A 20457-nucleotide genomic window follows, 5' to 3' on the forward strand; every position below is an offset into this window, starting at 1 on the left:
AAATTTAAGTAGAACAGGCAAGAGAGACAATGTTTTAATACTTTATGCATGGAAAGATAAAGGAAGTAGCAGAAGGGATGAAAAGGGATCATTTCAAACAATGGTTATTACAAAGGATGATTTGACAAGATTTAGAGATCAGGAGCCAAATATAATTCTAAAATATTGAGCATGACAATTGAACCTGGGAGAAATTATAGGACCTTAAAATGGGAAAATTCAGAGAATAAGGTTTTTCTCCCTGGGAGGTAGAGGAGGGAATGGGGAGAACTGGAAAGATGATAAATTCCACTTTAGCAGTTCGCATTTAAGGTGAGAATGTTGGCAGGCTGTTAATTTCTAGACAGGGAAATCAAAGAGGACAGGCTAGAAATGAAAATTTGTAGGTAATTTACATATTCATATCTTACATTTGAGAAGCTTTTCAGTTTCTACAGGAAATTCAAGCACATTATCTCCTGTGAACTCTACAGTTGCCTCGAAAGGTAAACAGGTCAGATATCCCCAATTTCCAGGAGATACGTAGGCATTGCAAATTAAGTCACAGAGCTAGAAGTTAATAGAACAGGAACTAGATCAATGAACCCTTATGAGGATTCACTGTGCTATATTACTTACATTTCTGTATAATGATACCATGCTGACGACACACTTCTTTTAAAAACCACATAACTACAGTTGACCCTTGAACAAGGATTTGAACTGAGCAGTTCCGCTTATATGTAGATTTTTCTCAAGAAATACCTGTACTGTTTTAGATTTGCAGTGTCCATGGATGCAGAGAGCAAGCTGTATGTATTATTGATCTATGCTTTTTCTATAAGGGACTTGAGCATTACAATATTTGGGTATCCAGAGGTCCTGGAACCAATCCTCTGCAGATATTACAGACAACTTAAGTTTCTGGGAAGTTAAAAGTTATAGCACAAGGATTTTTTTACTGCATGAGGGGAGGGGGGTCGGTACCCCTAACCCCGGCGCTGTTCAAGGTCAACCATTCATCATTCTTTTACCATTAAAAAATGATTAGGGAAAATTCATCTTTTCTCAACTTACTGCTTCATAAAATGAGCTTTAATACAATAATTCATTTCACTGTTATATGTTAACAGACTACAAGTTGACTATAGCACCACATTGTGGTAACACGACATCTATTGCTCAAAATTTCTAAATACTCAGGTAGCCAAGAAGCAGATATAGTGGAGAAATAGTAGAATGCCTGTGAATTTTCCTACTAATATGAAAGTAAATCTGAGTTCCCAGCATTCTAGTTTCCTGGTAACATTTAAAAAATGTTACTCTCTACTCTGTATTGCTCCAGTTTCGGTATGTGCTGCCAAAGTGAGACACACGTCCTATCATGACAAACTTTTTAATAAAATATTGATTTATACTTTAAAAATGAATATAAAAGACTAGCTCCTATAAGATAATCAGCTATCCCCTGGGGGTCAAATTTAAGTATTGAAAAATCCTAACTGTAATATCCTTAAATATGTTAATAACTAATTCAATTCTCCCTCCATATCTCACATATACCCCCGTTTCTCCCTTTTCATACCTCTACCTTAAATCATATACACATTATCTTTTTCATGGATTTTCCTATGAACTTCCTGATACTCACCCAACCTCGATCTTCTAGTTGCCAATCATTTTACACAGTACTACCAGATTAACTTTCCTGAATAACACCTAATAAATACGACAGTGTCTCTTTTCAAAAATTTTTGTTGTCATTCCCTTCTCTTCAGCTACTGTTTACTAAGGGATTACTATGTACCATTCATTCACTGTACTAAGCACCTGGCATGTATTTATTATCTCATTCACCCTCACAACCATCTCCTTGTTCAATTTTGTAACTTAGCAAAGACAAGAGACTTGTCCAATGTCAAAAGCCAAACAGCCACAGATGGGCCTCAAATTAAAGTCTGTTTTTTAAGATCTGGACTTACTTGATACTAGAGAAGATCATATCCTCTTTGAGTTATTCTTTTGCATCCTTGCCCCCAACCTTAACTCCTCACAGCTTCTTATGACTTTCTGGCTCTGCCTTTTTGTTGTTCCCCCTAAGAAAACATAGCATGAGTGACCCTTTCCTTCTTCCAGTTAGAGTAGGAGGGAAAAACGTAGCATAAAGATGTAAAAATACTTACTTTGGTATAAGGCTTTTGTGTGTCTGTGTGAGTGACCAATCATGTCAAGTGCTGGAACTGATATACAAAAACAGACATATGTACTGTTTCTTTTGTTTGTTTGTTTTTTTAGTTTCGGTGTAAGACATTAAGTAGTATTGACTCTATAAATCAGTACAATGTCATATACTGATTTATATCTACCAAAAATTTAAACTAAAACTTTGATCTATTAATTCCTTTTCTAGAAATGTATCCCATAACGTATATTTGGAACAATTTAGGTATGTTAATCCACTTTTTCAACTGTAAATTTAATAAAATCTAAATACAAATCAAGTATTTCCCATGAAAATTTCTCATTCTAATTCAGATGTGCATGAGTGTAAAATATACATGGAATTTCAAAGATTCGGTATGGAAAAAAAGAAAATCAATGTAAAATATCTCATTAATTATTTTTTGTATCTAATACATGTGGATGTGCTAATATATTTTATACATTGTATTAAATAAACTATACTATTAAAATGAATTTCACCTGTTTATTTAAAAAAAATTTATATGGCTACTAGAGCATGGAGCTTTATGTGAACTGACATAAAACAAAAGGCAAGTGAATAAAGCAACCTTTGGAATGATGTTTATGTATCTTCCATTTTTATAAATGCACATAAAAGTTATGTTTATAAAGTTATTAAAAAATAACCTGGAAGAATATACACAACACTGCTTTCATTTAATACAAAAAGTAAGAATAACAGGCCTCATAGGTCTCATTTTCTACTTATACTTCTGTACTAGGATATCTCACAAAATATTGACCAAAAAATGTTACTTTTATAATCTGGGGGAAAACACCAAGATATTACTATTGTTTTGAAAGAAATGTAGAAACTTTAAATTACAACTACCTTCTAAAAGTCTATAAAAACTAGCAGCAGCAACACAGCCCTTTCAAGGGTGCTAGAACCTTAGTCAAGTATTCAAAATATTATCCCTAAGGCCCTAAACAATTTCATAAACAGTGCAACAATAAACTAGGAATTCCTAAATAAAGCACGTAAGCAATTATTAGAATCATGACTCAGTAGTCAGGACTTCCTCTACCACACAAAAATGAATATATTACATCTTTAATTTAAAAATGAGAGTAAACAGTTTACTAAAGGAATAAGGGCATTAGTTATAAGAAAAATTCCAATAGAGACCACCAACACTTTAAAATGTAGTAACAAAATTGCTGCCTTTGGGCCCGTCCTGTAGTAGAAGTTCCAGAGCTTTGTCATAATTTTGATTGCATCTATTCTTTCATCATGTTAATAACTCACAATTACAACCTTCAAAGAATTCTAATTACAAACTCCCATAGCTTTGCTTTCTAGATGCCTATTTCTATGCCTATTCCACATAGATTTTCTCTATCCCCTTTAATCTTGGGTGTCAATCCTTTAGTCAATTACTTGTCACAAGATTAGGTCTCTAAAAACATTTTATAAGATTCCAACTTTTGACCTCAAGTGATTTATAGCTTACTAGAGAAAAAAATATGTTCCAAAGGTCAGTAAATTAGTAGATGGTTACCTCTATCTACATGGCTTATTGGTATGCAATTCAACAACTGGCCATAAAAGAAATAAAAAAATAAAAGAGGGAATAGTTTGCCTCGTCACTGAAGAAACACCAAATAACCATTTCAGAGTTATTAGAACAAGAACATTAAGCAAAATTCATAATAAAGATTCGTATCTGTTGTTACCCATAAGCTAGACTAAAGAAGTGAGAAGAGAATGTGTTCAGGATCAGAAGTAGGGCTGTGTCATCAGAACAGGGAAGGAGCAGAAACTGAGAAGACCGATGAGGATACAAACGTCACCAAGTTTAGAATCCACTGAACTTCTCGTACTGCAGGATTGCTTACTGAGGGTATGAGCCATGCTCTGATCTTGACCAGATAGTCTCAGAAGGCAGAAAAACATACTGGGGCATATTATGCAACAAGAAACGGGAATGAAAGGTCAATTTTAAAGATTACTATACAGCAGATATCCCTGATTCATGGGGTATGCGTTTCAACCCCCCTCCCCCTTGGATGCCAGAAACCACAGATAGCTTCCAACCTTACATATACTCTATTTTTTCCTATACATATATACCTATGACAAAGTTTATTAATTAGGCACAGTAAGAAATTAACAACAATAACTAATAACAAAATAGGACAATTATAACAATAACTGTAATAAAAATTATGTGAATGTGGTCTCTCTCTCAAAATATCTTACTATACGATACTTACCTTTTCATTTAAAGGAAGCACTTTACAGCTTCTCTTTGGTATATCCAAATTGCCAGCATCACTACTCTTGCACTTTGGGACCATTATTAAGTATAAAGTAAGGGTTACTTGAACACCAACACTGTGATACTCCAATACTTGATCTGATAATGGAAATGGCTACTAAGTAACCAGTGGGCAGGCAGCATAGGGTGGGGACGTGAATCATGCTACTCAGAATGAGGCACAATTTAAAACTTGTGAATTGTTTATTTCTGGAATTTTCTATTTAATTTTTTCAAACTGCAGTTGACCACAGGTAACTGAAACCACGTAAAGCAAAACCATGGATAAGAGGGACTACTATACTGCAAATTCTACTGTTAAAAAAGTTACTCAACTATACTGTCATACAACAGCATAAGTACCCACTTGGTACAAAACCTTGGATACTCCTTGACAAGAAAAAGAAACTTATAGTACAGAAATTAGATAAGTAAACAAGCAAACAAAACCCCTATACAATTGCAATGGTATTTGGTAAGTGCTGTACTACAACTGCAGAAAATGCTATAGGAGTTACCTAAAGAGGAAGAAAAATCCTAAAAAAACTTGTATAAATAGGAAAGAGTATTTGAAAGGCATCCATTACACAAAAGGAGAAAAAAAGTAAGCAAAATATTAACATAACCACATTGATTGGTATCAGTAAAATTAAACAAATGTTTTATCTGAACGTGATTTAAATCACCATAACACAACTCAAGTCTGCAAACTATGTCACCTTTTAAATCTATTTTAAAATATTTAGTAAAAATAACCTAGTGAAAAACGCCCTGAAGTAATGCTTCAGAGTCACTAAGACACACTGACAAAGCTGAGTAAAACTTGATCTCACTAGACAAGTAAGCTGTTTATAAGTATGGCAAAAATTGTTATCCCTCATTGACTTCCACTATTTCAGAGATAAAAAAAACTTTATCTCAACACACAATTATAATTATTCAGCACTGACTCAGTCTGTGACAACTAATTCACACAATTCCTGCAAAATTTGCTTAATCAAATGATAATCACATAATCTAATCAAAATATATGTATTAAAACATAATGAAGTTTATTGCCATCCCATGTGAATGTCACAAACCAGGTTTGTATTCTACCCACTTATCTAACATTTATGGAATGCTTAATATACACCGTGCATTATGCTAAACATTCTTGATGTGTCATCTCAATTAATCCTTAAAATAAGGCTCTGAAGGGGATCAGGATATGCTACCTCAAAATGTAGCACTTTGGCATAAAGATTATTTTGAGCTAAAGGCAATTAAGAAACTGCAGGAAAACACACATAAAAAAACTCTGTCCTCCCCTATCTGGCTAAAAAGCAAGGCATGTTTCCCTTTGTAAAGGTAACATAAATTTCCATTGATTCGTATACCAGGAAGGATTCTTAATCCTGAGTTGACTCTTTCCAATGGAGAAGGCACTGATCTAAATCTGGATAACAAACCATACTAAAATAAGCATGATCTTCCATTAATTTCCCCCACATATTTATTTACCTTCCCATAATTTACAGTCCCTAAAAGCCTACACCTCTTTTCCTTTGTCTTGTCATTTTCCCACAATTTATTGCTCAATCTCACTGCTTCTTTGGGTCTTTAATTCTTTTCTATGAAGGCCTCCAAACGTATTTCTCTTGTTAATCTGTCTTTTGTCAGTTTAATTTATAGGGCCCCAGACAGTAAACTTCAGAGGACGGAGAAAAAGGTTTTTCTTTCTCTACAGCCCTCTGAATCAGGTACTAATATGATCTCCATTCTGCAGATAAGGAGTCACTCTTTGATAAATTAACTTGCTCAGACTCACAAAGAAGTCAAGAAGGTATTATAGTCCAAGTACTTAATTGATGCAAAGACTGTAACTGTGCTATAATGCCAGTCAGTGAAGGCCTAGAGAAAAGCAAGAAAAAGGCATTAATAAATTCCTGTTTGTATTTATAACATTGTAGGGAAAATTAACAAAGAACATGTGAAAGTTAGACACACACGCCCCTCAATCCACCACTAAACACATTTATGGCCCACGTAAGATAAATGGAATCATGTTTTAAATCTCAAATTCTGTCAGGTTATAGGAGGTGACTGGGTTATAAAAGTCTCTGATATTAAGCGCACAAGCAAGACTAAAGTTTAAACAAGATAAAAGTGCAAACTGGTAACATGCATCTACTATGTACCACGTGAAGCAGTGAGACACTAAGATAAAAAGACATGGCCCCTACCCTTGAGGAGCTTACAGATTCAAGGCTCTTCACCCGAATTCAAGTGCATCTTAAACATTAAGTTAAAAATGGCTTTCTTAAAAATATTTTAATCTTACCAAAAAGACAGTGAGTGTTAAACAAAGTAAGACTTAAGGCAGGCTAAAAATACAAAGTAGAAAAGTCCAAGGACTTTGGAGTCAAACGGAATTCAAATCTTGGCTACCACTTACAGCCCCTACAGTCTAAACCTCTTTTCCTTTGTCTTGTCACTTCGGATAACATACTTAATAGTATTTTGGATAAAATATTTAATCTCTCTGAACCTGTTTACTCATTTGTAAAAGGGAGAATACTGATAAAAAACAGCCACCACCTTGCAATGTAGTTGTTAATATTTAGAAAGACATACAAAGGACATAGTAGACTGCATAACACATTAAGAGATGGAGCAAGGGACAGAATTCTCGGTAGGAATTAGGGGGAAGCACAAAGTACTGTGATTTAGCCAAACAAACTACTATCCTTACTATAAAATTTACGTATAAAAGGATAAAGTGTCAAGTATAAAAGGGTAAAGTATAAAAGGGTCAAGTATGAAAGGAACACTGCCCCTTTAGGATGCCTGCAAATAATTATCCAATTTCCTTTCATAAACTCTTAAGTATCTATTGACTACTGTTAAGTGAATCGTTATTTTGAAAAGCAGGTCACTTGTATAGTATTATACTACCGTGTTTCCCTGAAAATAAGACCGGGTCTTATATTAATTTTTGCTCCAACAATCTACNGGTGGTGGTTTTTAAAATTTAATCTATTCTTTGGATGGGGACTGTCTGTAGTTTATTATTTTTTAAAGTATGGGGAGTTTTTAAAAATCTGTTTGAAATGGCATTCATTGAGTCCATAAATACTGTCTCTCAGGCCAGGTGCTCAGCTACAAAACAAAGATGGAAAGAACATGGTCCCCGCCGCCAAGGACCCCACAGTGCCCAGTGTTAGAAATAACATCGAGCTGGGCTAACGTCCAAACAGAAAAGCAAAACCAAAGAGGATAGCAACTTTCTTCAACAACCACAGCATAAAGAAGCCCTACAACTGAGCTGATGAATTGAAAACCTTATTGTTTTGTATTGTTCTCCACCTTCCTTTAAAAATCGATATCCACAGGAATTAAGATTTAGGAAATTAGATTGACATAGATTTAATCCTTAATGATCAGTATTCGACTTTATTTCTGCCACATGGGAGATGCTGCTTTGTTTTTCCCTTGTGTTGGTTGTTATTTCTTGAGCTGTGCTTGCTTTTCAGTTTAGTGGTTTGTGTTTATCTGGAAAAAAAAAAAAGATGGAGAAGTCCGTTTAATTAATTCAAAAGCCTGAAATACAGAATACAGTTATTTTTCTTAAGTTAAAAACTTTAAAAAAACTAAAAATGAGTAAAGTAAAATTACATTTATAATACTGCTTTTCTTCTTAATGTAATAATAAAGATCCTTTGGACAGATTAAATTCTCATTTTTTAAATCTAGAGGTTGAAGCAATATTAAAGGAACCTCCTCTTAATTTCTTAAAATTTTTGTTTTAAGCTGCTTCTACCCAATGTAAGAATCTAATATAGGAAGATGTCAAGATTAAGATTATGGGCTTTTATTCTTTAAGACTTACAAGCATGTCATCAAATTATTTGCAAGTTCTTGATCTGTGCTAAATAGAGTCCTAAAATAAGTCATATGTATGTGAGATTTACATACGCATTATGTATACTCATTGAAATATGAGGCCAAGTTGCTTTCACATTACTTCAGTTGTAATAATATGGTCTTTATTAGTAACAAGCTTTTTCCCATCATTTAAAAAAATCACCTACCTTTTCCCACATATAAGCAATTCACAGTTTGAATATTTGGGAGCCACTTTTTAAAATTTCGGATGTCATGGTTTAAATATTACTATGTATATCATCATTTTTGCCCTTCTTTGCACCTTGATTCCATCATCAGAGGCCTGCTGAGATGAGCATGTCATTCCTGCCAAGGTTACTCCTGGTTCTCCAATCTTCCCTTCAATTCTGCAAACTCAGCCCCAATGAGCACGAGCACGCGTGCGCGCATTAGCGTGCGAGCACACACACACACACACACACACACACACACACACACACACACACACACAGCATTAGTTACGTTAGGAGAGGCAGCTGAGAGAAGTTTCATTCTTANAAAAAATTCTGACTCAGGACTCCCTGGGCTAAAAATCAAGGTGTTGGCAGAGCTGCATTCTTTTCTGGGGGCTCTAAAGGTTAATCCATTTCCTAGCTTTTTCCAGCTTCTACAAATCACCACATTCCTTAGCTTATGCCCCCCATCTCCTCTTCCTCCATCCTCAAAACTAAGAACTCTGCATCTCTCTGGCCCTGCTTCTGTAGTTACATCTTTTTTTTATCACTCTACTGATTCTCTCTTTCCCTTTTAAGGACCTTTGTGATACACTGCGCCCACCTGGATAATCCAGGATACTCTCCGTGTTTTAAAGTCAATTGATTAGCAACTTTACTATGGAATAGCTAAAACAATTTTGAAAAAGAACAAAGTTGGAGAACTCACACTGTCTGATTTCAAGACTTATTTTGCAGATGGCTGCAACTGTAATTCATCTTTGCCATCTAACCTAATTTATTCACAGGTTCCAAGGATTAGGACATCTATGTGGGCCATTATTCTGCCTATCACAGACAGTTTTAACAAAGTAAAACATACACTGACCATATGACCCAGCAATTCCACTTCAAAGTGCTTACCCAAGAGAAACAAAAACTAATGTTCACACAAAACTTGTTCACAATGATTTAAAGCAGCTTTTTTCATATTAATAAAAAAAACTGAAAATAACTCAAATGTCCTTCAATTGGTGGATGGATAAACAAACTGTGGTACATCCATACAGTGGAATACTATATTGAGCAATAAAACAGAAGGAACTGCTAATACACTCAAAAAATATGAACACTCAAATAAATTATGCTAAATGACAGAAATCAGACTCAAAAGGCAAATACTGTGTGATTTCATTTATATGATATTCTAGAAAAACAAAAACAACCTATCTAGAAAGACAACAGATTAGGGGTTAAGGGTTGAGGGAAGGTTGACTACAAAGAGCAGCTTAAGGGAATTTTGGGTGCTGGAACTGTTCTGTATCTTGACTGTGGTAGTTACACAGCTTTATGCATTGTCAAAAACACTATACAACGAAAAGAGTTAATTTCCTTTCACATAAATGAAAAATAAAGTTAAAGTCTTTTTGAAAGAAAGAACACAAATATAATACATAATTTCTCATTCATCAGATTGGCAGAAATTTTAAAATCTGACAATGCCAATCTGACAATTCCAAGTGCGGCAAGGATGACTCAGAGACTGTTGGCAGAAATATAAATTGTTACAACTTTAGAGGATAATCTGGCTGCAGCTAGTAAAATTGAAAATGCACATCAACCTATATATAGCCAAGCAATTCAACTTACAGGTAAGTATATATTCTAGGGAAACCTTCACACAGGTGCTCAAGGAGACATGCACAGGATAGTCACTGAACACTGAAATATTGAAAAACTGAAAACAACCCTTCAGTAGGGGAATGAATTAATTGTGGCTGGTGGTTACTAAACCAAGAAAGGAAAAAAATGAGTAAGGGAAAGAATCAACCCCGCTGGCTACATATAGATGATTTTGAGAAGGATAACTTACTGGTTTATTTATTTATTTAACAATAGTGTATAGTGAAGAGAGCACCATACTTATTATAGAATCTGGAGACAAGCATTTTAGCATTTAGTTCCAACTCTGCCAACTAACTAGCAGTCCAACTATGGACTATTAAACTCTTTTCCTGGAAAATGAAGAGGTTAGGCTATACAACCACTAAGATTATTTCTAACTCAACAATTCTATGATTCAATAAGTATATAATCAAAAATTATATTCTAAAGCACCTATGTCAAGAAACTTTTTCCCAGACACCCTGAAATCAGAAACTATCAGAGAAACAGGACATCTTAGGATATTGATAAATAAAATGAACCAAATTTCTTGGTACATCTTTGATGAGCTTTTTAATCAAGATCATAATTCAGAAAGAATATAGAAACAGTTAAATCCATTCTATTAACCTGATTCACCCTCAGGTAAAACATATCCTGTCCCATTTTAACTTTCTAAAACAAGTTACTATTGGAGTCCCTTTACTTGTCAAGTCCAGCTCTGTCTAGCCAAAAGTCATTCAAGCACATAAGATTCACTTGCTTTCTTAAAACAAAGATAAAATGATGAATTGCTTTTCTTATTTTTGCCTGTGTCAGGTATAAAGATCTTACAACTGAATAGCTTCAGCCTGCTACAATAAAGAGCCTTTAAAAACTTGTAATATGTCATGTCCATGGAGATCCAGTAAAAAATATCAGTTCATAATCCAAAAACAGCTTATTTAACAATTTCATTACCACCAATACTTACACTTCAAAGACACCAATAACCAACATGTCATTTGTTCCTATTGCAGAATTTAATAGGTTATTAACTTCTGGTATAATCCAAAAGCATAATACGATCATTAAAACATGATTATTACTTTAAAAATTAGAAATATTAACGCCTTTCCCATTGTCAGGAAATATAAAATTTCAAAATTCTTGTTCTAGAAGCTTTCCAAATCTAAATTCTTACAATTCTAAACAAGTACGGAGACAAAACACTCACTATATACTACTTCTAAAAACCTCCTAGCTATCAGATTTTAAGTTTAGCGCCAACTGCCAACAAAAACCTTTCGACCGAAACCTAAATTCCTTACACATTACTGTATGTCAATGAACTAAACCATAAGGTGAGTTATTATTATTAGGAAGTTACATAATTTGCACCAAAGATTGTTTAAAGCGCCTTTCATTAAATGCAGCTTACGACAATTTACTGGCTTCGAAGTTCATCTTGCAAATTTCTAGTAAATTATCAGAAACTATTTACGAGACTAGGCTTTTCTTTAAAAGTGTTCTCAAGGAAGTAAGAACTGTTTATTTGTTTAAAGAACGCAACCAGCCAGCTGAATACCAGGAGCTGAGTCAGGCAGAGGAACGCTGACTACATTCCGTCTTCTCAAGGAAAGTGTTCGCCCCGCCGATTTTCCCGACCTGGCCTGGAGGAGTCCTGGGAGTCCCGAACTCGGGGACGAGGGTGCAGAGGACAGGCGACTCCCAGCCGCGCCCCGTGCAACTCGGGCCGGGTGGGCAGGAGACCCGCCAAGGTGGGTCCCTCGCCAAGACAGAGGGAGTGGGCACCGCCAGGCAGCGTTCCTCCAACGGACAAAGGTTAAGCTCACACCCTCCGCGGCCGGCGGCGGCTCCCGCTGCCTGAGGCAGCCCGCAGAGCAGCCCCAGGTCCCTCCCGGGCCCAGCGCGCAGCGTGTGGGGGAGGGGGCGAGCCCGGCCGCCCCTCCCCCGCCGCGCTCCGGAGACCTGTTGATTAAGACCTCCACACCGAGTCGCCGCTGGCCCGCCTCTTACCTCTGCACCACAGCGGCCGCCTATCCTCCTGCCGCGGCCGTTCCTAAACACTGCAGAAACGACAGCTCCCCGGCGGCACTTAAAATACCGGATAAAGAATCCAGAAACTCCCGATTCCCCACCTCACAACCCTTAGTCCCCGCCCCTGCCCCACCGCCAGTCGCCGCCGTCGCGGCCGCCAGCGACTCCACCTCGAGACCGCGCGAGACCGGCCCCCGCGGCCGCCGCGAGACCGCGCACGCGCCCCCGGGACTCTGGCGCAGCGGGCGCGCCTATCCCAGGCCCTCCTGGGCGCGCCCCGCCCGCTGCTAGGCAGAGAGGCTGGCTCGGTTCTCCCAATCCCGAGCCGGCTCGGGGAGAGGGCCCGCTCATTGGTTAGCTCTACAGCTCCGAGCGGCCGGTCGCGCGCACTTGCGCGCCTCTAAGTATAAAAGGCAAACTGCTCCGGGCTCTCAGACACTAGAGAATCGCTTTGTGTTTTCAGCCCGGGGGCTACTTTGTGTGGAGTCGCGAGGGCTCCCTGAGAGGTAGTCAGGAGCCGGCTAACGTTCCACAGCCCTTAACTCTTATCTTACTGGATGACTGTCAGCTCCTGAAGAAACTCCAATTCCCCAGGAGGCGAGTCCTCTAGTCCTGTGAAGCACGTCACACACAATCTAACACTTGTTTTAAAAAGAACCATGACATATTTAAACACCTGAACATGAGTCGTTGTCCCACAGAAGAATTCTCTGCTATCGCAGAAGACTCCAAAAAGCTAGCCAGCTAGGACCGAGTTTTGAAAACCAGAAAGGAAGGATGCCAAGGGCCACAGCCCTTTCACAAAACTTGAGTAAATGGATTTAGTTACCTGGGCCAGCCCACATCCAGGGCAAGGAAAGCCAGATAAACCGTCTGCAGAATTCCCTAGAAACTGTTGGCTATATCCAAAACGGGGGGCAAAGGCTAGTGTGTGACCTTTTCTAAGTTCTTAAATGCATAAAATAATAATTCAAGAAGCTTCCTTTAACTCCTCAATGAACTTTTCTTCCTCTAGCTCATGATTTCTCAACCTCAGGGGTATTGACATTGTTGTGGGGGTTGTCCTGTGCATTGTAGGATNTAGAAACCCAACTTTTTTTAATGACCATTTACAATAGGACCAAAAAAATGAAATACTTAGGTACAGATCTAATAAAATATTTACAGGAACTATATGTTGAAAATTAAAAAACACTCATGAAAGAAATCAAAGACTTAAATAAATGGAGAGACCACCATGTTCACAGATTGGAAAGCTCAATTTTGTTATGATGTCAATTATCCCCAAATTGAACTATATATTAAACACAATCCCAATCAAAGTCCTACAGAACTTTTTGTTGATATCGGCAAGCTAATTCAAAAATTTATATGAAAAGGCAAAAGAACTAAAATATGTAAAACAATTTTGAAAAAGAATAAAGTTGGAGAACTCATGATTTGATTTCAAGACTTATTTTAAAGTACTAGTAATCAAGCCACGGTGATACTGGCAAAGGATAGACAAATAGATCAATGGAACACAAGAGTCTAGAAATAGACCCAAACAAATGTAGTCTAATGGTTTTTGACAGAGGCAAAGGCAATTCAATGAAGATGGATAGTCTTTTCAACAAATAGTCATGGAACAATGAAACAAATAAATGAAACTCAACCCAAATCTCTCTCTTCATACAAAAATTTACTGAAAATGGGACATAAATCTAAAAGTAAAATATAAAATCATAAAATTTGTAGAAGAAAACAGGAGAAAATCTTTGTGACTTTGGGTTAGCAGAGTTCCTAGATACAATACCAAAAGTAAGATCCATGAAAGAAAATACTGATACTTGGGACTTCATCAAAATTTAAAACTTATGTACTTCTAAAGATACTGTTAAGTGAAAATAAAAGGCAAGCTGCAATTGGGAGAAAAATCTTTGCAAATCACATGTCTGACAAAGGACTATACAGAAATCTCTAGACTCCACAATAAGAAAATCCAATTTTAAAATGGGCAAAAGATTTGGACACTTCAACAGAGAAGATATATAGGTAGCAAATAAGCACATGAAAAAAATGCTAAACATCATTAATCATGAGAAAAATTCAAATAAAACCAAATAAGATACTGCTACATACCTATTAGTATGGCCAACATTAAAAAGATTTCCATACCAAGTGCTGAGGAGGATGTGTAAAGTGACTGGAACACTCACACATTGCTGATGGAAATACAAAGTGATTCAGATTCTCTGGAAAATAGCTTTACAGCATATACAGAAGGTGCCAAAAAAATGTATACACATTTTAAGAGGAAATTCATATTAAAATTGTAATAATATACACTGATAACAAAAGATGAATACAAGTCACGTTTGACTTCTGCAATTATAAGAGATGCTCAAAGTGGTTACCATCAGCATCCAGACACTTCTGATTATGGCACTACTGCATGAGCAACAGCTGACCAAAGTATCCACTTGTACACTTTTTCTTGACACCCCCAGTAGTTTTCTATGCTGCTGTAACAAATTACCACACACTCAGAGGCTTAAAACAACACAAATGTATTACTTTACATTTCTGTAGGTTAAAATTCTGACTCAGGGCCAGCGGAGTGGCATGTGGTTAAGAGTTGGCTTGGGACACCGGCTCTGAGNATATATATATATATAACTACTGAGTACCTGAAATACGGCTATAGCAAATAAGGACTGAGTTTTCAATTTTAGTTAATTTTACTTAATTTTAATAGTCATATGTGGCTAGGGGCTACCATACTGTAGAGCACAGCCCCAGAGAAACACTAGTACACATGCACCATGATAAATGTATAGAACACTCATGGTAACATTATTCATAATAATCTAAAACCAGAAACAACTCAAAGATCCACCAACAATATCATTAAATAAATTGAGGCATATTATTTTTTATTTTTTTATTTCTGTAGCACAGGATAGTTTTATTAGAGCAGAAAGTTACAGCTCTCAAAATGAGAGGGGGTACCAACTGGGGTGCCCCGAGGCCTATTATTTTTTTAAATAAACTGTTACAATTGTGTAACATTATACAGTCCTAAAATTTATTTGCATATTATTTAAGCAATTCTGTGATTCTGCTCCAACAACTAATAAATTATCTTTGGAATTGGGGAAGGGGAGCAGTGTTGGGGAATTGGGGAAGGGGAACAGCAAAGTTGCTGTCCTTCAATCTTAGTTGTGGAGGGCACAGCAAGCTAAGCTCCAAGTCCAGTCACCATCTGGCAAGCAGCTCGCAGCCACTCAGCTCAAGGTGCCATGTTCAATCTTAGCTGTGGGTGGGCGTAGCCCACCATCCCATGTGGGAGTGGAACCGGCAACCTTGTTATTAGGAGCACGTGCTCTCACCAGCAGAGCCATCCTGCCACCTGTTGGCAGCTCAGCTCGGGCACAGCTCACTGTCCCATGTGGGAATCGAACCAGTGACCCTGTTGCTCAGAGCTCACGCTCTTAACCAATTGAGCCACTTGGTCAGCCCCGTAATAAATTATCTTAATACAGCCATCTCTATGATCACAAATTCAGAAAGGCAGAAAAGTAACTTTCTGAAGCTTCACTCATACCCCAAACATTACACAAAAATCAGTACCTAAATCCAGGCACTCTTTATGTGCAACCAAATCCTAGCGCAGCATCTAGTTCAGTGCACTCACAGATAGCAGTCAATTATTTTAAATGAATGCAGTCTTAAAGGCACGTCTGAAGCACACAAGCAAAACATAGAAAGCCTAGTTGTTAGATCAAATCAAAGTACTCTAATACATTTTAAGTGACATCAAACATTTTCTGTGACAATGTAAAACCCTCAAAATATGACACTATATCTCAACACGAAGTCTCAGTTTTTTTGATGTAAAGTTTCTGGTACTATTGTGAGGCCAAGGAGTTATAACTTTTATCAAAAGATGCATAATTCAAAAGACATTTTAGCTATAAATATAAACAGTTAAAATTTCTAATATTTGGAATAACTAATTAGGTATACTAAATATTGTCAAAAATCTGAATGAATCTCCTTAATTGTTTCACATCTGTCGATCTGTCACAAAGTATTGTGCAGCCATAAAACAAGAGAGGGGGAGTAAGCAAATATTTATTAAGTATTTAGTATGTGTCAGAATATTTTGCTCAGTGCCTTCCAAACCTTATTTTAACCTTTTCAATCATCTTCCGAGGTGGCTCCGTGTTATAGATGAGGAAGTAAAGGTTTGGCTGGGAACTACCTCATGAAGTAACTTCCCAACTCAGCTGACTACATTACTACAATTATTTTCATTCTCCTGCTGACTTTTTGCCTAAAACAAAAGTAAGCAAACTAAGCCCACAAGCCAAATCAAGCACACCCTGGTTTTATAAAGTTTTATTAGAACATAGTCACATTCATTTGACTTTGCACTATAAGAGCAGAGTTGAATAGTTGCAACAGAAATGGGATGGCCTGCAAAGTTTAAAATATTTACTATGTGTCCCTTTACAAAAGTTGTCAACCCCTGCCTTAAAGGATCAAAACNTTATTTTTATTTCTTAAAGGTATTTTCATTTTAAAAGAGGGTAGACCCTATGGCAAATAAAAAGTTTATTCTTTGGTAAAGTTTATTTTCATTCCCAGAATCACCAAATCACTCAAATTACTGACCTGTGTGCAAAAAAATGAAGGTAGCTGGAGGAAGAGTGGAAGATATTGAAACTTGGAGGTGAGGTGATTGGATTTGACTTTTAGCTTTGATGCTAACTAGTTCTGTGATTTGGATGTGTGACCCAGGTTTCCTGGGCCTAAATTTTCTCATCTGTAACAGGTTAACTACTGGTTGTTGTTTTTTTCCCCTATGGTTAAGATTCTGGTAGCCTCTTCATGTGAAATCTAACATGGATAGCATAGGGAGTTTAAAAAATATATTCATCCCAAAATAGAATGAAATGGGTCATCTGTAGTTCAAAACCCCCTGTCAGAAGAATTGTTCATCCTTATCACTTAGCAGTTCACTCACTGAGTCACCCTGGTAAATTTGTAACTAAGTATTTTGGGTGAGTAGTGAAAGCCACACTGTAAAATCAAGTGTAGGGTGGAGAGTAACCATAGTAAATATGCTTCCTCCTTCCTCATCTTGGCATATGCTTAACCCATCATCGGCCAGTAGCCTCTCTTACATGTTTATGTAATAAAATGTTGTGTTATTTCATTTCATTAAAGGCTTGGGAGAAATATATTAATATTATGTTTCAGCCATTTGCAACAGGTCTGAAATATCAGTTTTCAAGGCTCTACCATTTACTATTATATGTGAAATCCTTAACTAAGGTTCTTATATCCCTTTGGTTTTATCATCTCTATGTACTAATGAAAGCCAAAGATTTTCATAACTGAATTGATAGCCTAATCGCTTATAATTGTATGAACTAGATGATCAGAAATAATGTAAATTAAAAGAGTACTCACTGATTCAGGTATAAGAGAAGTTATGAAATAAGTTAGTAGGTACACTAATTATTAAATGTTTGAATTTTTTTAAATACCAAAAAAACAAGCAAATCAACAAACCATGAACTTTTCTACCTTAATTGGATTTAGTTATTATTATTATTTTGATGTTTTGTAGTACTTCTTAACCTTTCCTAACTCTAGCTGAAATTATTTTGTCCCTAAGCTAAGAACATTATGCAGTTGTTGCCATGTGGAATGGGAGGTCCCACTATCTGTGGTTAGTTAGTATCAGTATCAATCCATATAGGCCAGTATCATTGAACTCAACTAACTTTAATAAATACTCATTAATTAAAAAAAGAATATACTGAGTACTTCCTGTGTGCTAAGTACTATGCTGCAGGGAACTGAAACATGTGGCAGTCCATATCCTGGAGGAATTAAGTGGGGAAAGGACAAGATGAGACAAGTCCATATAAGTAAAATATAGTAAATGAAAATAAGGTGCTCTGTGGACTCAAAAAAAAGTAAAGTCTTATACTAGGAGAAGCTTTACTATCTAATGAGGAAGGAAAGGGAGAGGGACAGAGAATAAATTATTAGGAAAATACCCACAATAAAAGGAAAACCAGTATCTTGTGCATGGCTTTAAAAGATAGACATAAAACTTTTTATCAGTTTGAATGACTGAGGGAAGTACACAGAGAAAAGCATGGGCTTATTATAGAAAAAGCAAGTAGTCAACAGTAGCTTCAGAATATCATATTCAATAGTTAGAATGTTAGTCATTTATCACACTTTTTTTAGTACCCATCTTAGGTGGTCCTCTGCTAGGCTAGGGATGTGTAGACAAATAAAACGTGGTCCAGGATAAGTTTTATTTCAGAGAGAGGAGGTAGGCAAATCTGGAGCTTGGAAAATTTTCTAATGAAGGAAAGGCCAAGACTGAATGCCAAGAGAAAGGAAATCAAGTTTGTTCTCTTTAAAAGGGCTATAAAATTACCATGTCTTTTCCTCAGTAAGCTCCCAGTCAAATCTTTGTTTTGTTTGTGTAATGAATGTCAGCTGCTGCTTTAATGCATATCCATGTGTGAAAATCTGTAACTTGGTCTGGAGTGGTATCTGTGCTGAACTCCTAAGAGCTGAACTCTAATATCTTTTCTATGTTTCTTAGACTCACTCTGATTAAGATTTAACTCCACCACTGCTTTCAAAGCAGCCTTTATCAAGGTCATCTATTAGAACCGCTTTGTTAAATGCAAAAGGTCAGTGTTCAGTCCTCATCTTCCTTGACCTGCCAGCAAGCATTTGATGCCATTGAGCATTTTCTCCATTTTGCCTGAAACACCACCATAGCTTCTCTTTCTGTCTTTTGGAGCCTCCTTCTCAGTCTTGTTTCCTGGTTTTGCTTTATCTCCCTGAACACTAAAAGTTGGAGTGTCCCAGGGCTCTAATACTCAACATTTTACTTCTCTCTGCCTGGGTTTGAATCCCAACTCTACCACTCATTAGCCGTTTCATCAAACGAAAATCACTGAATTTCTCCAAGATTCCATTTCCTCATCTACAAATTGTGGATAATAGAAATAGCTACCTCTTACAGTGGTGTGAAGACTAAATGTATCTACATATGTAAAGTGCTAACATGCCAGGCATTATATACATTATTTGTCCTTATTCTTATCATCATGTTCCTTATTGTTCATTCCCTACTTGATTGCATCTGGGATCAGTGGCTTTAAATTTCATCTACACACTGTCAACTCTAAATTTATCTCTAGCCTGAACTTCTGCCATAACTCCAGAATCATATATTCAACTGTTGGCTCAACATCTCCATTTGAATTTCTAATGAGCATTAAAAATTTAACATGTCAGAATTTTTTGTCTAGTTTTCTTCATTTCAGTATATGGTAATGCCACTATTTCAGTTGCTTAGGTTTTCTTCTACACTGCACATCCAATCCGTAAGGAAATTCTTTTATTTCTACCTTCAAAACATATCCAGAATCTAACCACTTCTCACCAACCCCACTGCTACCACCATACTCCAAGATATCATCTTTTGCCTGGATTACTGCAATCGGCTCTCTCTTACCCATGTTTTCTCTTCTCAATACTACAGCCACCGTGATCATATATAATACATACATATATGATACATAATTTTTTTCCTAGCTGTATGATTTTGAACAATTAACCTCACTAAGCTTCATTTTCACTGTCTGTAAAACAGGAAAGTAACAATACCCTTCAGATTATTGGAAGATTGAGAATGCGGGCAAAGCACATTGTAGAATGACTGGAAGCTTTTTGAGAATGAGTAGGTGGTGGTTTTTAAAATTTAATCTATTCTTTGGATGGGGACTGTCTGTAGTTTATTATTTTTTAAAGTATGGGGAGTTTTTAAAAATCTGTTTGAAATGGCATTCATTGAGTCCATAAATACTGTCTCTCAGGCCAGGTGCTCAGCTACAAAACAAAGATGGAAAGAACATGGTCCCCGCCGCCAAGGACCCCACAGTGCCCAGTGTTAGAAATAACATCGAGCTGGGCTAACGTCCAAACAGAAAAGCAAAACCAAAAAGGATAGCAACTTTCTTCAACAACCACAACATAAAGAAGCCCTACAACTGAGCTGATGAATTGAAAACCTTATTGTTTTGTATTGTTCTCCACCTTCCTTTAAAAATCGATATCCACAGGAATTAAGATTTAGGAAATTAGATTGACATAGATTTAAT

The 20457-nt window shown here is 36.6% G+C and overlaps 2 protein-coding genes across 7 annotated transcripts in view; both read right to left on the reverse strand.

Moving 5' to 3' along the window:
* PALS1 (protein associated with LIN7 1, MAGUK p55 family member) overlaps positions 1-12680 on the reverse strand; it is a 73246-nt gene extending 60566 nt beyond the window's left edge. For 3 of the 4 annotated variants that reach the window (XM_019641308.1, XM_019641307.1, XM_019641304.1), the window contains exon 1: positions 12248-12385. The gene's annotated coding sequence lies outside the window, so the exon portion shown is untranslated. Of the gene's footprint in view, positions 1-12247 lie in introns of all 4 variants that reach the window. The other variant, XM_019641303.1, reaches the window with a different exon arrangement.
* The window catches only part of GARIN2 (golgi associated RAB2 interactor family member 2), a 46978-nt gene continuing 34434 nt past the window's right edge, over positions 7914-20457 (reverse strand). For all 3 annotated transcript variants that reach the window (XM_019641312.1, XM_019641310.1, XM_019641311.1), the window contains one exon: positions 7914-8018. In XM_019641312.1, the coding sequence (XP_019496857.1) occupies positions 7996-8018 (23 nt within the window). In that variant the 3' untranslated portion in view covers positions 7914-7995. The remainder of the gene's footprint in view (positions 8019-20457) is intronic.

This window comes from Hipposideros armiger, unplaced genomic scaffold, assembly GCF_001890085.2.
Source record: "Hipposideros armiger isolate ML-2016 unplaced genomic scaffold, ASM189008v1 scaffold_59, whole genome shotgun sequence".
Classification (NCBI taxonomy): Eukaryota; Metazoa; Chordata; class Mammalia; order Chiroptera; family Hipposideridae; genus Hipposideros; species Hipposideros armiger.